The sequence below is a fragment of the Rhinolophus hipposideros genome (assembly GCF_964194185.1).
Source record: "Rhinolophus hipposideros genome assembly, chromosome: 7".
Lineage (NCBI taxonomy): Eukaryota > Metazoa > Chordata > Mammalia > Chiroptera > Rhinolophidae > Rhinolophus > Rhinolophus hipposideros.
In genome coordinates this window covers 60,738,534-60,758,248 of record NC_138053.1, presented here as the reverse complement: position 1 = coordinate 60,758,248, position 19,715 = coordinate 60,738,534, and the positions used below count along the sequence as shown (strand labels likewise).

The 19,715-nt window shown below is 36.7% G+C and overlaps 1 protein-coding gene across 2 annotated transcripts in view; it reads left to right on the top strand.

Annotated features, from left to right (window-relative positions):
- IPO11 (importin 11) overlaps window positions 1–16,479 on the top strand; it is a 150,889-nt gene extending 134,410 nt beyond the window's left edge. For both annotated transcript variants that reach the window (XM_081054102.1, XM_081054101.1), the window contains exons 29-30: window positions 1,462–1,546; window positions 15,066–16,479. In XM_081054102.1, coding sequence (XP_080910228.1) covers window positions 1,462–1,546; window positions 15,066–15,230 — 250 coding nt within the window. In that variant the 3' untranslated portion in view covers window positions 15,231–16,479. The remainder of the gene's footprint in view (window positions 1–1,461; window positions 1,547–15,065) is intronic.
- Window positions 16,480–19,715: the final 3,236 nt, after the last annotated feature.

The window sequence follows — 19,715 nt, the reverse complement described above, 5'->3', positions numbered from 1 at the left end:
TTAGTTCTAAAATACAAACTGGGATCTAGAATTTTTCTAGATGTTTCATTTTATTAAATAGCTTTTGGATTGAGATAATATCATAATTTTCTCACTTTGTGTCAGAGTCCACTAGCCAATTACTTGTGCTACATTTATCACATTATGTCCCGGTGAATGGAAACTGCAGCTTCAAGAGGTTAAAGCTGTGCATTGAGATACAGATTGAGCTCTTGCTGTTTTTCAGGGTTTCTTATTTTCAGTTTAAGGTTCTTACTCTTTGATCTTACCAGTGTGTACTGACTGGGTCAGAGGCATTTGTTCCAAAAAAATTTTTTTTAATTTATTGGGGTGACAATTGTTAGTAAAATTACATAGATTTCAGGTGTACAATTCTGTATTACATCATCTATAAATCCCATTGTGTGTCCACCACCCAGAGTCAGTTCTCCTTCCATCACCATATATTTGATCCCCCTTACCCTCATCTCCTACCCCCCAACCCCTTACCCCCCCCCAATTTTTTTAATGGAGAGGAATAGGAAGAAAAGGACACTCTGTCCGCTGCAAGAGTGATTCTGATCTGATCAAGTTTCTGGTGTCAGCACCTGTCCATAACCATGAGTTGAAAGTTATTTACACAACTGAGTCAGGGATTGTCCTTCTGTATTTCCTGTCCTTTCCCTGTTCTTCCCCTGTACTTGCTACAAAACATGAGAGAAACCAAGCTTTCTTGGCCATAGTTTATTGGTAGGAACGTATGACTGATAAATTATTGAATTCTACTATTATAATTAGAAAACAGTGAGGTTTGTTCCATCAGCTCAATTCACTAGATAATATTCATTTCTTGTCTTCCTGGAATGGGTGTTGACTGAATAGGAACCTGTTCTATTATATCTGCTAATGGTGAAGAGCAGTGATGCAGATAATCAGAATAAAATGATTTATAACTATCCTGCAGGTTCAAGTGCTATCGGGACAAGTTCCTCTTCGCACAGTAGTAATGTCATTTGGAGCAAAAAGTTGATTGTTACGTAATTAATAATGTTTTAATTATGTTATTGTTTAAATTACTGCTACTATTAGAAACATGTATAATAATCTACAGACATATGAAGATTAGTAGTAAAAAAGAAATATTCATTTTAAATGTTTATGTCATTTTTTAGAAAGATATGAAAGGGTACACCTGTGCTTTTGTCAAGTGATACATGGTTCAAAAGTTGCCTATAAATAAATTTCTTAACGATTTACTACCTTCAATGCTCAAGTAAAATGCTCTAAAATTTTTTCATGTGGCCCTTTTTAAAGTGAGATTTTTTTGTCATTAAATTTTTTTTTTACTTATAAATCTAATTTATCTTGCTATTCCTCACATTTTGGTCCATAGAAGCATAATGTTCTCAATGATTTTGAGGGTATGTTTTTAGTATGTTATAGGCTTTAAAAAAATTATTAAAAAATTTTTTCTAACTGCAGCTGTATGTTGATGTCTAATCTTGAAGAACCAAAAGTAACAGAAGATGAAGAACCACCCACAGAACAGGATAAGAGGAAAAAAATGGTAAGTTACAAAGTAGCTTTTAAAAATTTGAAAGAACCATCACCATAGGTTTTTCTGTAGGTTTGAAAATATCTGTTCGTTCATTTATCCATCCATTCATCTATTCATAGATCCTTTGTTGGAAAATTAATGTAAGCTAACTAACAAAATTTGAAGTGTATTCCTGAAACAGATAAATTTTATTTTTTGTACAGGAAGTAAAGTTTAACTCTTCATCTGAAGTAATTGTTTCTTGTCTTAGCAAAGCAGAGGGTTTACTCTTTTACTTATAGAAAACATGTGACTCTAAAACCTTATTTAAGTTGTAATGCTAATAATCTTGAATCTTTAAATACTTACTTTGACATGTGAATATAAAATAAACTTTTCCCCCTTTTTCTCTTGGAATTATTTCTAGTCTCCTGGCCTCCCCAGTTATTAACTTCATTGTGCCTTCTTTCCTCATTTGTAAATGAAACAAGAATAATTTCTACCTCAAAAGTAGAATAAATAAATTAGTATGGAAATGGTCATGGGATAATGCTAAACACCTAGTAATTATTATGTGTTAGCTACCACTGTTGTTTTAGTCTGCTTAGGCTATTTACTCCTTGAATTATCCCACATTAACTTGAAAGAGCTTCGTCCTCGATGTATAGCTAATACTACACTGCTCTGACTGCCTTCTTTTAAACTGTTTGAGTTTAATCCATTTTACTTTGCTTTTATGCTAGAGATCATCTTCCTAGTCGCTCGTATAGAGGAAAGTATCCAAGGATTCAAAAGACCCGAATTCTAGTCCTGTGTTTGCTGTTAACTGTGACCTCTTGAGCTAGGTCGCTTGGTCTCTTGAGAGCTTTGTCTCCTCTGAGAAATGAAGGGAAAATTGGAATAATGGATTCTCAGAGTCTGTGAGCTGAAAAATGATTTTGTTTTATTTTTTTAGCTCCTACTACCATTTCTTTCCTTCCCTAATATGTAGTGTTCTAGTGAAGTATTTAATTGTGAGTGTACCTCTGGAGTTATTTCTGAAATGAGGCTGCTAATTGGTACCGTAAGTACATGGAAATTGTATTTTCTTCACTTGGAGTGATGCTAGCCTTTTGGTATAACTTAACTGTTTGTCTTACCCCTCTCTCACCTCCTCTTTTTTCAGGCATTGACTATGTCATTCAGTGTTACAGAAAAATATAGTGACATTATTTGTCATAAGATCCTGAGCTTGTCAGTGAATAATAGGTATTCTGCAAAGAGTTGTCAGCTCTTTGCAAACTTTATTAACCTCAGTTAGTCTGGTAGATCTCTCCTTAGCACATTAATCTACCCAGATCTGTTTTTCATTGTATGTAGAACACACGGTAACATCATATAGTGGTATTTTTAATTCTAACGTTAGTTATTTTGACGGTAAGGGGAATATTATCTCAAGAGCAGTATAGGAACATAATTTTAGCAATAACACTTGAAGTTTCTTGATTAAATTTTGTGATCCTAAATTTTATGGGAGAGCTAGTAATTTTTTCGTTATTCTAATGATAGGTAGTATTGCTTTATAGAACAACATTTTTTTTTTTTAAGTGGCTGGTTTTATTTGAAATAGCTATTTGATGTAGAGATTTATATTGTCATCTCTACTAAGATTTTCAGTGCCTTAGACTTATTAGATTGGTGCAAAAGTCATTGCGGTTTAAAAGGTTAAAAATAATTACAAAAAACGCAATGACTTTTGCACCCACATAATAACTCCTAGTCTTATGCTGTTGATACCACAGCATTTATGATTAATACTGGGATTACGTATTTCAATTTTGAATAAATAATTGTGAATACAGTGCTCATTTGTCAATAAGTTTTCAATAACAAACAAAATTGGTTTCACTATCTCTTCAGGGTTACAAATATAAATGATGTATCTTCACTAATTATATCATCTTGTACTGTGATGTCTTTAACATTAGAAACGTTTTGAGAACCGTCTAGATGTGTCTTGGTTATACTTTCAAATGGAAGTCTTTGCTGATAGATGATTGTGAATTTTTATTTAAAAGGAAAACCAATCTAACATCAAAGGGTTTTGTCATTTTAAAATGAAATGGTTTATTTACAAGGAAGGAAAAGTATAGCTGCTTGGTTCCAAGATTACATAATTGAAAGATTGATTTAATTACTGTCTTTGTTGTCTTCAAACGGCCCCTTAAATGTGGAGCGTGCATTCCATCAGCTGTTTGGTGGAAGACAGCACTGGTCCTTATAAGATCTGGGCTGAGGGGGGAAAAAACCACCCGAAACTACCCAAGGAAAGATACGTATGGTAGAATTGGTGGAAAATATCATCCAAACTGTTTATAACTGTTCCCTGTGTTAAGAAGCTAGAAGATTGAACATGTGCAGTCGGCACATGGAAGATAATTTTCAAAAGACTCAAATCATATTTCTAGGAATTAAAAACTGTAATATCCCCACATCATATATGCTTTAGGCAAGAGAGGTTAATTTCCTGCAGTATCTGGTGGGATTGACACAGATTAGGTATCACAGAAGAAAAATATTTATGTTGGTGCAAAAGTCATTGCAATTACTTTTGCACCAACCTAATATTAATGAACTTGAAGGTATAGCAATACAAACTATACAAAATAAAACAGAAAAAAAGACCGGGAGGAAAAAAGAATCCTAGGACGTCTTCAAGCAGCTTAATTGAAATCCCCAAGTACAAGTAACTGAAGTCCCCAAATGAGAGAAGGGAGAATAAAATAAATATTTGAAGAAATAATGGTCAGAATTTTTCCAAATTTAATGAAAACTAGGATCTCACAGGTCCAAGAAGCCCAGAGAACTCAAGCGTAGGAAACAAAACTACACTAAGGCACATCATCATCAAATTGCTACTTACATCCAGTGTTAAACAGAAAATCTTTAGAGTAGTCAGGGGGAATCAAAGGACTCGTTATACAGAGAGGAAAAGGAGAGAAGCGATGGCAGACTTGTCAGAAACGTTGCAGGCAAATTGACAGCAGAGCAGTATCTTTCAAGTTCTAAAAGAAAAACACTGGTTCTCTTCACATTACTAAGTAATCTTTTGGAGTAAATTTTTACTATTGAAAATAAAAAATTATTTAATTCCTACTTAATTCACAAAACTTTTCAAACTTTATTGTGATGACAATGGAAGATATCCTGTCTTCAGATTTTTCTTGACTGCGTGACAATGTGAACGATGTACAGGGGAGTCACATAATCCATAACAGTGTGACAGGGGACCCCTGAAAATCTATTATAATGATTGTCAGATTTATTTTACTTATACTGGATACTTTTTATACTAGGGTTTGAATGAAAATACAAAAATATAGGCTTGAACGCTTTATAATCATTAACAAAGAACTGCGTTATGGCTTGCCATCTGATTCTTTTTTTCCCCTTCAAATTTGCTGAGATGATTTCATTTTTTTCCCATCAGCCTTTGATACATAGTAATCTTTAAATTTTATAGATATGTAATAGGAAAAAGTCAGCTATTCAGAAGCTGGTTTGTTAGCAAGAAAATCAGGTAGATCCAAATGGTTTATTCTGAGTATTTTTATTGATACCTAATAAAACCATTCTAAATAGGTAAAATTTGTCTCTGCTCCTTTGCCTCCTAGAAATCTTTAAAATGTAACCCTTACACTTTAATAGTAAATAACACTTTGAAAAAATAGTGGTTATAAATTACTGCTTCTCATTTTGCAAAGAAAGCAATTGTTCTGCTAAAGTCTATCCATATCACTTATTTTCCGTCACTGATAATGTTGATTGTCGTTTATATATTTTCAGCCAGATCTGATTATCTTAAGGTCCAGTTCATTAAAAATGTGGACAAATCCTCACACTCCTCTATTTTTTAATAGCAGTTCTCTGTGTACTCTTAGGTACCACATAATTCTACCTGCTGCAGTTACACAACTGCTTGTCTTCACCTCACACAATGGCAAGAGCGTAGCATCTTCAAAGCGAACCATTTTTCTTTTGTCTTCGTTCTACATACATGTTTGAGTGCTCACCACCTGCAAAGCATTGATGTCTATACTCAGTATTTCCTTTGCGAGCATACCTGTATGTATCTTCCCATAGAACCTATTTTCTGATGCATGTTGATCATTAATACATACCTATTCTTTAAAAATTTTCAATAGCATTAACTTATCACAAAACCAGTCTCTTAAAATGGGAGGATTTACTTGTTTTTTTAATATATATGCTTAGATTCTACCTTCTTCTCTAAGTTCTACAACTGACTGTAAGTACAACTGACTGTTGTTGTACTGCTGTTAGTACATCCTTATCTTCATTTCCAGGTCATGCTGAAACATACAAGGCGCTGTCATAGGGCGCATAGGGCGCATTTTACCTAACGCTGAAAGTGTACAAAATAGCAAATATTTCAAGTTGTAGATTGAACATAACTTTCCTAACCAAGTGAGACCCTCAAAATCAATGTTAAACTAACCCCAAATCTTAGAAATACACTGTTGCAGTGGGTAATTCAGCTCTTACAACCCGCAGAGTTGCAAGTGACATGAAAACAATCCCAGAGGATAGGAAATAATGAATTGAAATCATCCAGCTGAGGTGTAAGAAAGACAGAAATTGATAACTAGACATCCTCCTGAGATAGCAGTCCTTTTCTGTGACAGAACTAAAATGTTAATCAAAAAATAGTTTGAGATCCAGAGGTTAAGATCTTTCACAGTAGGCTACACACTAGTAATCAAAAGACACTGGAAATAAAATTCTGTTGAAAATGCTCTTGGAACTAAATAAAGTGGTGTTTTCTGAGTTTTTGTTTTCAGTTGAGATTTTAGATTAATTGCCTGACATCAATATTGTTCTTGAGTATTACAAAGCAGGCAGCCTCATTATTTCTTGATTATTTATTTGAATTGTTACTAAAAACCTTAATCAGGAAGAGTTCAGTAACTGCCACTGTTCACTTCAAAGCTTTGCCGACGTGGCATTGACTCTGTAATTAGTCTTTATAGATGAAGACTATGGCCCAGTATGGGAGAACGTACTTTCGGAGACTTAGCTAACGGTCCAGTGACCATTCGACTGTCTTTTTGGCAGTTTTTCCTACCTTCATTCCTTTATTTCCTTTTTGCTTCTTTCTTTTTTCAATAAATTATCAGTAATGCTAATTGTGTTTTTATGAGGAACCTATCTTTTGAGGGACTGCATCACCCTTTAGATGGTTCCAGTCCCAAGGTGGCTTGAGTCACCCCTAGTCTTCAAGTCTTCTCAAATGATCCACAGCTCACGGAGCAGAGACGATCCACCTTTACTCTCCCCATATCAATTCCAGACCCACAGGGTCCATTAACATTAAAAAATAGTTGTTATTTTATGCTATCTAGTTTTGGAATAGTTTGTTAGGCAGAGGTCAGTAACCCGAACAAGCTCTGTACATGAAAGAAATCAGCCCATAATCCTTCATCTCTGTTTCCTTCAATTTTGTGTTTGTTTGCTTGCTTGCTTGTTTGTATGTGTGTTTGTTTGTTTTAAGCTGGTAACAGAGTTAAGTGTATTAGCTTGTTGCTGCAAGGGAGAATGCACACACTGGGGAATCCTATCACAACTGGTGAAGCAAGGAAGAGTTTTATAGGGTTTAGGGAGCTGGAGTTAGTCATAGAATGATCTTGTCAGGGATCGGTCAGAATTTATAAGCCAGTCAAGTTGCTGGGACAGTCAGTGGTCTCATCTTTAACAGATGAGTCCCTGCAGTTATCATTGGATCAGTTTGTCAGTTGTCTTGCAACACATGGATCTAAATGAGCTGTGTTAAAAGAATAGGGCTTTAGATTGCTTGTCTTCATGTCACGGTTTAGGATAGTTTTTCTGTTTGGGGAATCCTGGTTCAGTTTTGCAAATTGTGGTCTCTGCTTCAATTCTCAAATACCCCCTCACAGCTATCAGCAGGGCTTTTTGTTTTTCCTTGTCATTTAATATTTCATCAAACTCGGTTTTTGAAAAATGAACTTATCTTCTGGGGATGTGATTAGTCCAGATCTGCATTGCTCTTTGAGAGGTCATATTGTGTATTGAGTTTTCAGTGGTCGTTGCTTTCATCTCTTTCATCATCAGCAAACTGTTTTTGACTTTGTTCTCTCACTTTTCTGCTGTTGCGTTTGGTTTTTATGTTGTACTTAGAATGGCTACCCCACTCTCAAGAACATAATTTTTCTTGTTACAGGTTTACTTATTTCATTTAATCTTTAATTCGACTGGAAACTTTTTATTAAAAGAATAAAGTGTCAACATTTAAAAAAAATAGTTAGCCTCTATCACAAAACTAATCAGTAGCTTATCTTTACTATTTTGAAATGCCACCTTTATCAGATAATACATTGCCAGATTTATTTCAAAACTCCAAAATGTAGTCTATTGACCTGACAATTTTAATTACTATAACCTAACAATGTAGTTTAGTACTCATTAATGATGTTTCTGAGGATATTTTACTTGAAAATTCAGAAGTATGTAATTTTTAAGATAAACTGAACATTTATTAAAGAATTCTTAAAACTCTCAGTCTAAAATGAGAAAGAGTTATTCTTACTGGAAAAAAACAGCTAAAACAATATCGTTTGAAAGTCAGAGGCATAAAACTGGCTATTTTAATGCTAAGAATTACAGGTTTAGTTTTCTTATAGGATATTTCTTAGATCAATCTAATAATACTGTGGCTTGTTCTTTTCAAGCAGTTCTTTGAAAGCAATTGCTTCTTTGTGGTTCTCAGCCTAACTGTATGGCATGAATAAAGACATAGGTTGTATCAAAAGCTGAGGTGTACTACCATGATTCAGAGTCAAATGAAGGAAATATGAGGAAGAATTAGATGCTAGGTCTAGCAAATTTCTTAAACTCCTAAGTCAGCAGTTAACAAAAGCTGTCTACTAGAGATTTGGGTGACCTCTGTTCAGGAAAGATCTGACCTTTGGTAACCAGGTGTTGACTGTTTTGTAACTGGATTTAAAACTCTGCTTGTTCTCATTTCACTATGAATTTATTCCTTGAACAAAAACAAGTGGAATTCTCAGAGATTGGTATAAACTCATTTATGAATATTGTAGATGTCGTGACTGTGGTTACTTTATTTTTATGAGAACTAAATGTTAATTGGCTTAGTTCTCTGAGGTGTAAGTAACTCCATCAATGAAAGGTAAATAGCACGATATTTTGAAATGATGGAATTGTGCTGTTTTCCAAATGTTTGTCATAGGGTTACATGTTTGTTGATCACAACGCTGTTGCTTTTTGAGAGTTTTCCATTTGACTTCCACAGACAATTTAGTAGTGGAAGCACTGCTGTGGAGTTGTTCCTTTGTTTTGTGCCAAGCCTGCCTACTAAAATAAATACACAGTGTAGTTGAAATCATGCATGAGATCATTTCAAGTATCTAGCAAATTTAGGTTAAACAGTCATAGAACAGTATTTCCCTTTCCAGAAATAGTAAGGTAATGTAGGTCTTAAAAAAAGACAACCCATGTACAACATGGGTTTGAACTGTGCGAGTCCACTTACATGCAGATTTTTTTCAGTAATTATATTGGAAATTTTTTTGCGATTTACAACAATTTGAAAAAACTCGCAGATGAACAGCATAACCTAGAAATACTGGGAAAAAAATTAAGAAAAAGTTAGGTGTGTCACAAATGCATAAAATATATGTAGATGTTAGTCTACTTTATCATTTAGTACTATAAAATATGCACAAATTTATAAAATGTTAAAATTTATCAAAACTCACACACAGTAACACAAGACCATACATGGTATCATTCTTCATCGAGAGAATTGTCAACTAATGTAAAACTACAGTATTAAATCATAACTGCATAAAATGAATGGTAGTACATAGTGTAATGCTGTAATAATTATGTAGCCTCCTCTTGTTGCTATTGCAGTGAACTCAAAAGTGTTGCAAGTATCTGCTTAAAACACTGTGTGACACTAATATCTCCTGTGAGCAGTTTGTCTCTTCAGTAAATTACATATCCCAGTAAAAGGTGATCTCACATACTTTTCATCCTGTTTGGTTCACTACTGTAAACCTTGAATAACACCAGGGAACCTATATGAAGTGCCACCTAGCAATGCTGGAATTGCTCCCAAGAAGCAGAGAAAAGTCATGACATGACAAGAAGAAGTTGAATTGTTTAATATGTATCATAGATTGAGGCCTGCAGCTGTGGTTTTCCACCATTTCAAGACAAATGAATGTTGTGTAAGGACCACTGTAAGAAGGGAAAAAGAAATTTGTGAAACCGTCGCTGCAGCTACGCCAACGGGCGTGGAAACCTTACACTTTTTGCGAAATACCTTTTTATCACATATTGAAAATGCAGCTTTTATGTGGGTGCAGGATTGCCGATAGACTCTAATATGATTCAAGAAAAAGTGAAGTCATGACAACTTAAAGCAAAAAGAAGGTGAGGATCTAAATAAAGCTAGAGAAGTAATGCCAGCAAAGGATGGTTTGATAATTTTAGAAAGACGTTTGGCTTTACAAATGTCAAGATAACAAGGAGAAGCAGTCTCTGCTGACCAACAGGCAGCAGATGATTCCCAGATATTAAGAAGATCATTGAGGAGAAAGAATATCTTATTGAACAGATTTTTAATGCAAGATGAAAGTGCCCTATTCTGGGGGGCGGGGGGGAAGTACCACAAAGGACATATATAAAGAAGAGAAGGGAGCACCAGGATTTACTGCAGGAAGGGATAGGCCAACGCTGCTGTTTCGTGCATATGCAGTCAGGTTTATGATGAGGACTGCCCTTACCTGTGAAGCTGCTAACCTCTGAGCATTGAAGGGAAAAGGTAAACACCAGTCGTGAGTCTTTGGGTTGTACAAGAAGAAGGCCCAGACAAGAACACTTTTTCTGGATTGGTTCCATTGATGCTCTGTCTCTGAAGCCAGGAATTACACTGCCAGTCAGGGACTGCCTTTTAGAGTTCTTTTAATATTGAACGGTGCCCCTGGCCGCATAGAGCCCCGTAAGTTCACTACCAAAGGCTTCAAAGTGATCTACTTCCCGCCACACACAGCGTCTCTAATTTAGCCTCTTGATCAGGTCAAAAGACCTTTTAGAATCAACACACGGTACTCTATGGAAAGGATTGTCAACGCTATGGAAGAGAGCCCCAACAGGGAGAACATTCTGAAGGTCTGGAAGCATTCCACCATTGAAGACAACATTGTTCTGGAAAAGGCTGTGAAAGCCGTCAAGCCGGAAACAGTACATTCCTGCTGAAGGACACTGTGTCTACATGTTGTGCGTGACTTCACAGTAATTGCGGCATAGCCAGTCAAGGAGATCATGAAAGAGATTGTGCTTATGGTCAAATAAGGTGGGGGTGAATGTTTTCAAGATACAGATTTGGAAAAAGTCAAGAGGTAATAGACATCACACTAGAGGAATGAGCAGAAGACGAGTCGATGGAGATGAGTGCTTCTTAACCAATGCCACACATGGAGGAAGCAGATGTAGGAGAAGCAGTGCCAGAGAACAAATTGACATTAGACAGTGTGGCAGAAGGGTTCCGATGATTCAAGATGGCTTTTGACTTCTTTTATGACACGGACCCTTCTGCGATGCAGGCACTGAAACTAAAGCAAATGGTGGACGAAGGATTGGTACCACATAGAAACATTTGGAGAAATGAAAAAGCAAAAAAGGATGAAGAAATTTATGATGACCCTCTCCTACTCAATGAATAGTAAATAATCATCATGCCGTACACTTAATAAGTTTATCTGTTATGTATGTGTGAGTTTCTTCATGTGAAAATCTAATTATTATACGGGACTACATGAGACGTTCTTGTGTCATCATTGTTGGGTAAAGATTCACCATGTACAGAACATTGCGTGCAAGACGTGTATGGCAATGGATAGGCTCTCCTTATATAGGCATGAGGTGAGTGATACTTAATATGAAATTAATAATGTTAGTTTTCTGATTGTTTTATGACTGCTTTGAACGAATTACATTATTGTACAGTATGCCTCTCTTGTAATTGGGGAAACAGCATATCAGCTTATCATCACAGGTAAGTGGTTTTTTTAAAAAAATGTAACAATGTTTCCAGTACTGTTATGAATGTGACTGTAATACTGTATATCATAAAACTTTTATAACGATTCATTCATTAATGTATAGGTTAGGCTACATTGTATAGGTTACATAACATAGGCTACGTAATATATAGGTTAAGCTACATTCCTTCACACAGGTGAAGGAATTGTATCAATTACACTAAGTTACCGTAAATCAGTCATAATTGCTGCTTCTTTGTTATCGATGCATAAATCATTATACCTGTAAGTAAATATGAATTTCTTTTTTACATTATCTTTTCATTTTTGATGTCTAGCGTTAGTGATCTGTATAACATCTACAGCGTTTTGTATCATATAAGACAATATTGATGTGTAGGTGCTGGCAGATGATCCATCTTGTAAACAGACAACATACACTTATAATGGTATTCATAAATCCAGTACAGTACTATAAACGTATTTTCTCTTCCTTATGATTTTCTTAATAACATTTTCTTTTTTTCTAGTTTACTTTATTGTAAGAATATGATATATAATGCATATGACATACAAAATATGTGTTAATCAGTTATTTATGTCACTGGTAATACGTGGGTCAACAGAAAGCTATCATTAGTTAAGTTTTGGGGGAGTCGAAGTTACATGCAGATTTGTAACTCCATGGGCAGGTTGGTACTTCTAACCCCTGCATTGTTTAAGGGTCTGCTGTACTTGGCTGGACGACTTAGAAAAAAAGTATTTTACTCTATTATTTTGAAAGGAGAAGCCTACTTCACATGTACCTTTGCTATATACATATTTTTTCCAACAGCAGATTTATCTGAATGATAATTTACTTATTACATTAGAAACCTAATTATTTTGTCAGGAATGTACCAACCAGCAAACGTAGTAGGCATTCTTTGTTTTTTTCACATTAAGTCAGATAATTAAGTTTATTAGTTAGGAATTATTTATATTCCCACCTAATAGTTTTGGAAATGCTGTTATTGACTTCAGTGTCTCTTAATTCTAGTGATTATAGGCACTGTTACATTCATAGAAATGATATCTGGATTTTTCTTGGATGTGTAGCAATGAATCCTCTGTGGAGAATCATTTGGTCAATCTTTTTCATATGATATTTCTTCAAAAGAATGTATTAATAGCTATGATTAATGAATGTCTACCCCAAGTCAAAATAGACATTTATTTGCTAATATGTGGGGTTTTTTTTTAACTAAAAAAAAGTTGGTTTTTAAGCTCTTTTACGGTGTGCAGTTGAAGAGTCTGTATGTCCATGTTCTTTTCCTTCCTTCTCTCCTCCACAATTCTCCTTCTAAAAGAGATTAATGCTTTTAATCTTTGCATGTCTGATCAATACTTTTTTTTAAAAATATTATATTGGTGTATTTTTATGCTGTACCTTGAGGGTTTAGTATTTTTCCTTTTTATTAATCAGTTGGAAATTAAAGTGTGGAGATGTGATAAGTTTTTTACAACAAATTGAAAGAGCATTTAAACCACACTCTTAATTTTCATTTCTGTAGTTGGAGTGACTTGGACATTAATTTCAAGCTCAACTGCTTTTCACTTACATTGTAGCAGATAATTTTCATTATAGATAATTCATGATATTTCAACAAAGTCCACATCCTCTTTAGTAAGAGAGGTCTGTTTCTTAGTAATTAAAATAATATTGAACATTACTGCATGTTGTGTAACAGAGCAGATACTTTTCTTTTTAAATTTTTATTGGGGAATATTGGGAAACAGTGTGTTTCTCCATCAGCTCCAAGTCGCTGTCCTTCAATCTAGTTGTGGAGGGCGCAGCTCAGCTCCAAGTATAGTCGCTGTTTTCAATCTTTAGTTGCAGGGGGCACAGCCCACCATCCCATGTGGGAATTGAACCGGCAACCCTGTTGTTGAGAGCCCACAAGAGAGCAGATACTTTTAAATGTTCATCTTCAGCTATGCATTTTGTAGAAGGTTGTCTCCAGGCTTGTGAATGCAGGGCTTTGTTTCCGTAGTTCTTGGTGTTCCTTCTCCTCCCCAACTTGCAGGGAAATGAGGATAGTATTACCCTTGCCCTGGATTTATCCTGTTACTCGAGAATGGTCACATAAAGGGTTTCATTTCAAATTCATGCCACCTATGTCTCTGCTTCTCAGTTATATTTTCATTTGTAGTCATCATTTTACAATCTATTTACATTGCTCAAACAGGAGATGTGATTCAGCTAGTTCATCTACCTAGAATGTAATTGAGTATCAGTAAGGAAAGAGAATTTCTGTGTAGCCATATTGGGCACAAAAACTCATGCACTTTACTTAAAACCTTGCAGATCTCCGGCTGTATTGATAATGAGAGAAATGTACAGCTTAAAGCAATGGTGTGTTTCTTTTCAATTCTTAAATTATAGAGAACTTCAATAATATTAATACCAGTAGTAACAATTCCAGGAGCTGAAACTCTTACACCTTTCACAACTGGTACAAATCATAGTCCTAAAATTGTCTATGCCCTTTAATCTAGTAATTCTTCTGAGACAGAGATAGATATCCTAAGAAAAGCAATCTGAAATGCAGAAGAAAGGCTGAATACTTGGTCACATGACACTGTGTTCTTGATAAATTATTCAGCAAAATCATAGTTAAACTGTGCCATGATTACTTCAACATGCCTATAACAAAAAAACATTATGACAGATTTAGAATTCTTAAAATGTGTTAGAGTAGAAGTTTTTGCGTAATGACATAAATACAAAGAGCAGGACTGATTGTGTGTGTGTGTGTGTGTGTGTGTGTGTGTGTGTGCCTGCCTGCTTACAGGCACAGAAAAGAGAAGCGGCCAAAATGTTTCCTGTGGGTTGTTGTCTTTAGGGTGTGGAATGATGAGCTATTTTTAATTTAATTATATTTCTTTTGTTTTCCAAATATCCCAGTGGGAGAGGAGGAGTATGTGTTTTGTTTGTTTTTATTTATTATTTTTATTTCTCTCTCTTTTAATTTAGAAGCATATACATCAATGTAAATCGCACAGCAATCCAGGATATGGGCTTGTTTCCTCTGCCCGTCCTGGGGACCTGAGCTGCCACTGCCAGTACCTGGTCTTCCAAGGAGGTATCCTGGTCAAGTGTGTTTCAATGCTCTTCAGCATATTCTATTCCTCTTAGGATACTTTCTAAAGGTGTTGATTCTTTGCTTGGACGAACACTCAGCTGTTGAGGAATTGGACAGACAGCTTATGCTCAGAGGCCCTAGGGAACTGCGGTTAGACTAACTGTATGAAATTTTCTTTGCCAAACTTTTCCTCAGTGAAGCTGTCTTAGAGTCCCTTGTCTGAAGGGAGGCAGAAGCAGTCGTGTTGCCGTGGAAGAGTACAGAGAATTTCAGTCAGTGCATGTAGGCGGGACTTGTTTTGCCTCTGATACACTGTGGCTTCTCTCTGTCCCACAGCTGGCGCTGAAGGACCCAGTGCACACAGTGTCACTGCAGCAGTTCATCTACGAGAAGCTCAAGGCACAGCAGGAGCTGCTGGGAGAGCAAGGCTTCCAGTCCCTCATGGAAACCGTGGACACGGAGATTGTCACCCAGCTACAGGAGTTCTTGCAAGGCTTCTGAGGCACGTGACAGTGGCAGCTCCCCTTTTGGAAACAAGCCACGGCCCCCAGCCTGCCGGAGCCTGCTCAGACCATCACGTTCCTTGTGTGTGAAAAGAAAGAGAAGACCACACATTTTTTACTACAAAATTCAGCGAGTAAATGTAAATCCTGCATAATGAAAATCACAACCTGTTCCTCCAAAAGAATTTAATTTTCTATTCATGAGGGGCCCTGTGTTCACTAGAGAGAGATTTGAGGACAATAGCTGCTTAGTTTCCTGTTGCGCGAGAGGAACGGTGTGATGACTTTTTAATCATGTGCTGTTAACATTCGAAAAGATGAAGGGTGATGTCTGAGATGTTATTCTGCAACCAAAATTAGTTGAATTTGGTTGCCTTATCCCTTTTTTAAACTAATGAAACTACTAGTTTGAAAAATGACAGCGCTGTTCAGATGCAATTAAAGAAATATATGCACCAGGCAAAACTATATAAACAGTGACAAATATACATCACTGAGATTATCTTGCAAGGGAGTTCCTTTCATCTGACAAAGACATGTTTTATCAGACAGATGCTTTTATTTTCATTCTAGTATTAATAATCTGATACAGGAATTAGTAAAAGGATTTTATTTCTCATTTTATTTTCAGTAATTACATTTAGTCTGTAAGTGCACGTTGTAAGGTCCACAGTCGTGAGCCTGTAGTACTGCAGTACCTGGGGGGAGACCTCTGGTTGTGATTTGGTCCTAGTTCCTCCGTTACTCCAAAGGCCAGGAGCCCTGGGAGCACCAAGAAGCCCCGAGCAGGCCACAGGCCCCGTGCTGTGACATGGCTGTGACAGGATGTTCAGCACTTACCCATCTCAGGCTCCTCAGAGCTGGGGTGCATCTGGGCCTCGATGGGGTGGGTGCAGCTCAGAGGACCCAGCAGCAATCCCCGGGTACCAGCTGATGCGACACGTCTTCCTTCCTTATTCTTCCCACACGTAGTACCAAAACGGGGAAAAGGAGAAAATAAAGCCTTACTTTGTTTTACTTGCCATTTATCATGAGGAACCTTTAAAGCATTTTTAAGGAAATACTCAAAAGCAAAGTTGGAAAAATGTCTGATCTTTCTATAGAAAGTTGGGAACAGTATGTAACTGCAGGAAACCTACTGCCCCTTTGTAAGCTGTGGAACCCAAAATGTATGGAAATATTGGATGTTTTCAGCAAGGGAAAGAAAATGTGGTCCAAATTAAATTTTCCAAAGAGACCTCACCTTTGATCTGTCTGATTGTTTTTCTTGCTTCACAAAATACGATTTCGTAAAAATTGCCCAGTGAATCTTACAGGGAAGTTTTCTTTCCCGCGCTGGGGTTGGCGCCGTCCTAGTAGGTGGCGGTGCTGCATGTCGCAAATCCTAGTTCCCCTCTGAGTTTCTCTTCTCATTTAAAGACTAAAAGCTTCTGTAATATGACATTTCTTTATCATCTTTACTCAGCCCGCAAGACTGATCTAAGAAGATGAATTTCTTTTTGACTTGTTTTCATTGGAGGCGCTATTCCCATTGGCACTACCAGAAATTCTCAAACATGCTCCAGTTTTTCAGTTACAATCAAGTACTCATCTTTATAGTTCCTCGCAGATTTCATTATAATGTCACAGCAAATATTACCTAAATAGCCACTTTGCAAAAGAAGTGAAAAATTTATCTCCGGGAAAGTGTTTGATTCTTTTTTCTATTTTTTTAACTCAAAGGTTAAAATAGGCTTTCTAAACAGCTCAGAAAAAAAAAAATCATGTATCTTGAATTTTTAAGTGCTCAGTTAAGACAAAAAACGTAATTATTGATTTATAGATTTTGTTCATTAATGCAGCTTACAGCACACGTCAAGTTTTGGGCAAACAACACAGGCAGGCTTCTGGTTGAACTGTGGCTCCTGATACGAGGTAATGATCGTTTTTGTTCCATACACCGACTCCTTTTCTATTTGTTTTATATTCCAGAGAGTTCTGACAAAGGACCATGTAGGCAACAGTAACAATTTAAAGTTTTTATTATAAGTGGCTCCTCTTCTCTCTCCTCCAGTGAATTTAGAGAAATCACATCATTATACGAGTCTATGTACTCAATTTTGTTGAATTTGAAAGTAAGTTACCGACCTTTCACCCCCTGAAGCTTCAGCATACCTCTAAGAATGGCGTTTCTCTACATATCCACTAATACCATATACATAAGGAAATTAATGTTAATGCATTTATATCTAATAAATAGTTGTATTGCAATTTTCCCAAATGCCTCGAAGAGGCCTTTTATATAATGTCCATTTGTTTTATGATCCAGAATCCATTGAACATTTTATACATTGCATTTGGCCATTTAGTTTTAAAATCTATAATAGTCTTTTTTTCAAGTCATTGGCTTTTTTGAAGAACGAGACAGTTTTATTGAATGTGCATTATTGTGCAGTGTTCTAATTTTTCCCTCATACTTGGATTTCTGGTAACATTTGGCAAGAAGACTCCACTGGTAATATTTACTCACCATCGCGTCACATCAGGAGGCAGGTGATGTCAGGTTGTCCTGTGGATGATGCTACAATTGTTAAGATGGTGCCGCTGGCCTTTCCCTCATAAGGATAAGTTGTCAGAGAACCTCACAGTCCTAGAAATTTCCAGTGGCGTTTTTGTTTTTTCTTTTTGCCTTGGAGCTTTTAAACACTACTAGGTTGCCTTTCATTTAGGAAAAGCTCTGCAGTTTATTCTGAACATATTAAAGCTGTGTGGCTGAGCAATGGAAACGATAGATTGAATTTGGCACAGGTGTCATCTACCTTCTTAAGTCTGAAACTCCCACCACTCAGCCAAGAGGCCTCTCTCTCTCTCTCTCTCTCTCTGTCTCTCCTTCCCTCCCTCTCTCTCTCTCTCTCTCTCTCTCTCTCTCTCTCTCTCTCTCAATCTCTCAATCTCTCTCTCTCTCTTGCCCACTCCTCCTCTCTCCCCGTCCCCAGCCCCTTGTGTTTTTAACAGGTATGTAGATCTTGGTGTATGCCAGTATTACCTGAACTCAGATACCACTAAAAATGAAGGCAAGCACTGCCTTTTTCGTTTGATTACAAAAACACCTCTTTCAGATTTGGAAACTGTTGGCAAAGAGGCAAATGTGCAGCAAAACTTCTTTTTTTAAAACTTTACAAATACTTTATCATATTTGGGCTGAGCTTAAAAGGCAGAAACATGCCTGACTTTAGAGTGTTTTCCTTTAGCTGGTTTAGGATGAGAAGCAGTACTCTTATCAGCTGACAAAATGAGAGAAGAGAAAATAACCATTTCCTTAAGTGTGAAGTGTTGGTCTTGCTGTATCCATTGGACTTTGGCATCGGGAGCAGCAGTTTAAAATCACCTTTCTCCCCTTGAGAAGAAACTGCATTGTGTCCCAAATGCATCCAAATTATGCAGAACCTGACGTCCATGCCGTGCTGCAAACCCACCCAGCTGTCTACAGACCTTGGATTTTCCTACCATCCCAGGCTGCTGTCTGAAGTGGAGCTTTAGAGGCCTGGGGGTGAGTACCCTAATACCCTGGAAAATGGATAGCGCTCTTGGTCTGAATTTCTCCATTTTTACTTATGGACAGTTGAACTCCTGGCCTGAGGGATTCCTTATTGTCTGGAGCACTTGGATAAAATTCAAAACCGAGAGTCTTTGACTATATTTTCTCTTGAATTGTTTCTTACTATAAGAAGTAGTCTCCTAATAGCCAAAAATCTTTGACAGGCAAGATTTGCTCCTTGTTCCAACTGATGTGTGCATCCAATTCATTTGGGCCTGTTGGATTTATTTCTCCAAGTGTGCTTTGAAGAAGTGTCTAATTCAGGAAGGAATGTATGTATCGATGTCTGGTCATCCGGCTCTTTCTCCTCCAGAGGGAAACATTGATTTTCATGCCCCTTTTATTTCTTAGTAGGGCAAAAATAGAATGCAAGTAACTGTTAGAACAGGTATGGGTCCGGTGAGGCATAAATTGGCCTTATGAGTAGAATTCTGCTTGTTGGGGATTTTTATTTCAAGGGGTTAGAGCAGCAAAGTCTGGAAATGAGACTGAGTATTTTCTCAGTAGCTCATAAGTATGTACCCTGAACTCAGAAGTGTATTGACAGCCAGCCAGGGAATGAAAGTTTGTTGACAGGTCTGGAGGTAATCACAAACTAATTATGAGCTCTGTTTAGGCAAGGAAGGCAGCTCGGTTTCTTTCTTTTTTGGATTGAAAGGCACATGTCTTGTGCTGTCTCTGGCAGTGAAATCAATACTGTGAAATGGCCTTTTCTTTTCAGCCTCGCGTGTTCTTTACTACAGCACAATGCATTGAGAGCGGCTCAACCAGGTGAGACAATCCAATCTTTTATTATACTTACTAGATAAACTTGCTAAAGGCAACTCCGTATGGAAATATGGAAACCCAAACTTCCTGAAGTAGTTGACTGGGGGATTGATTATTTTAAGAGGTTTTTTATACCTT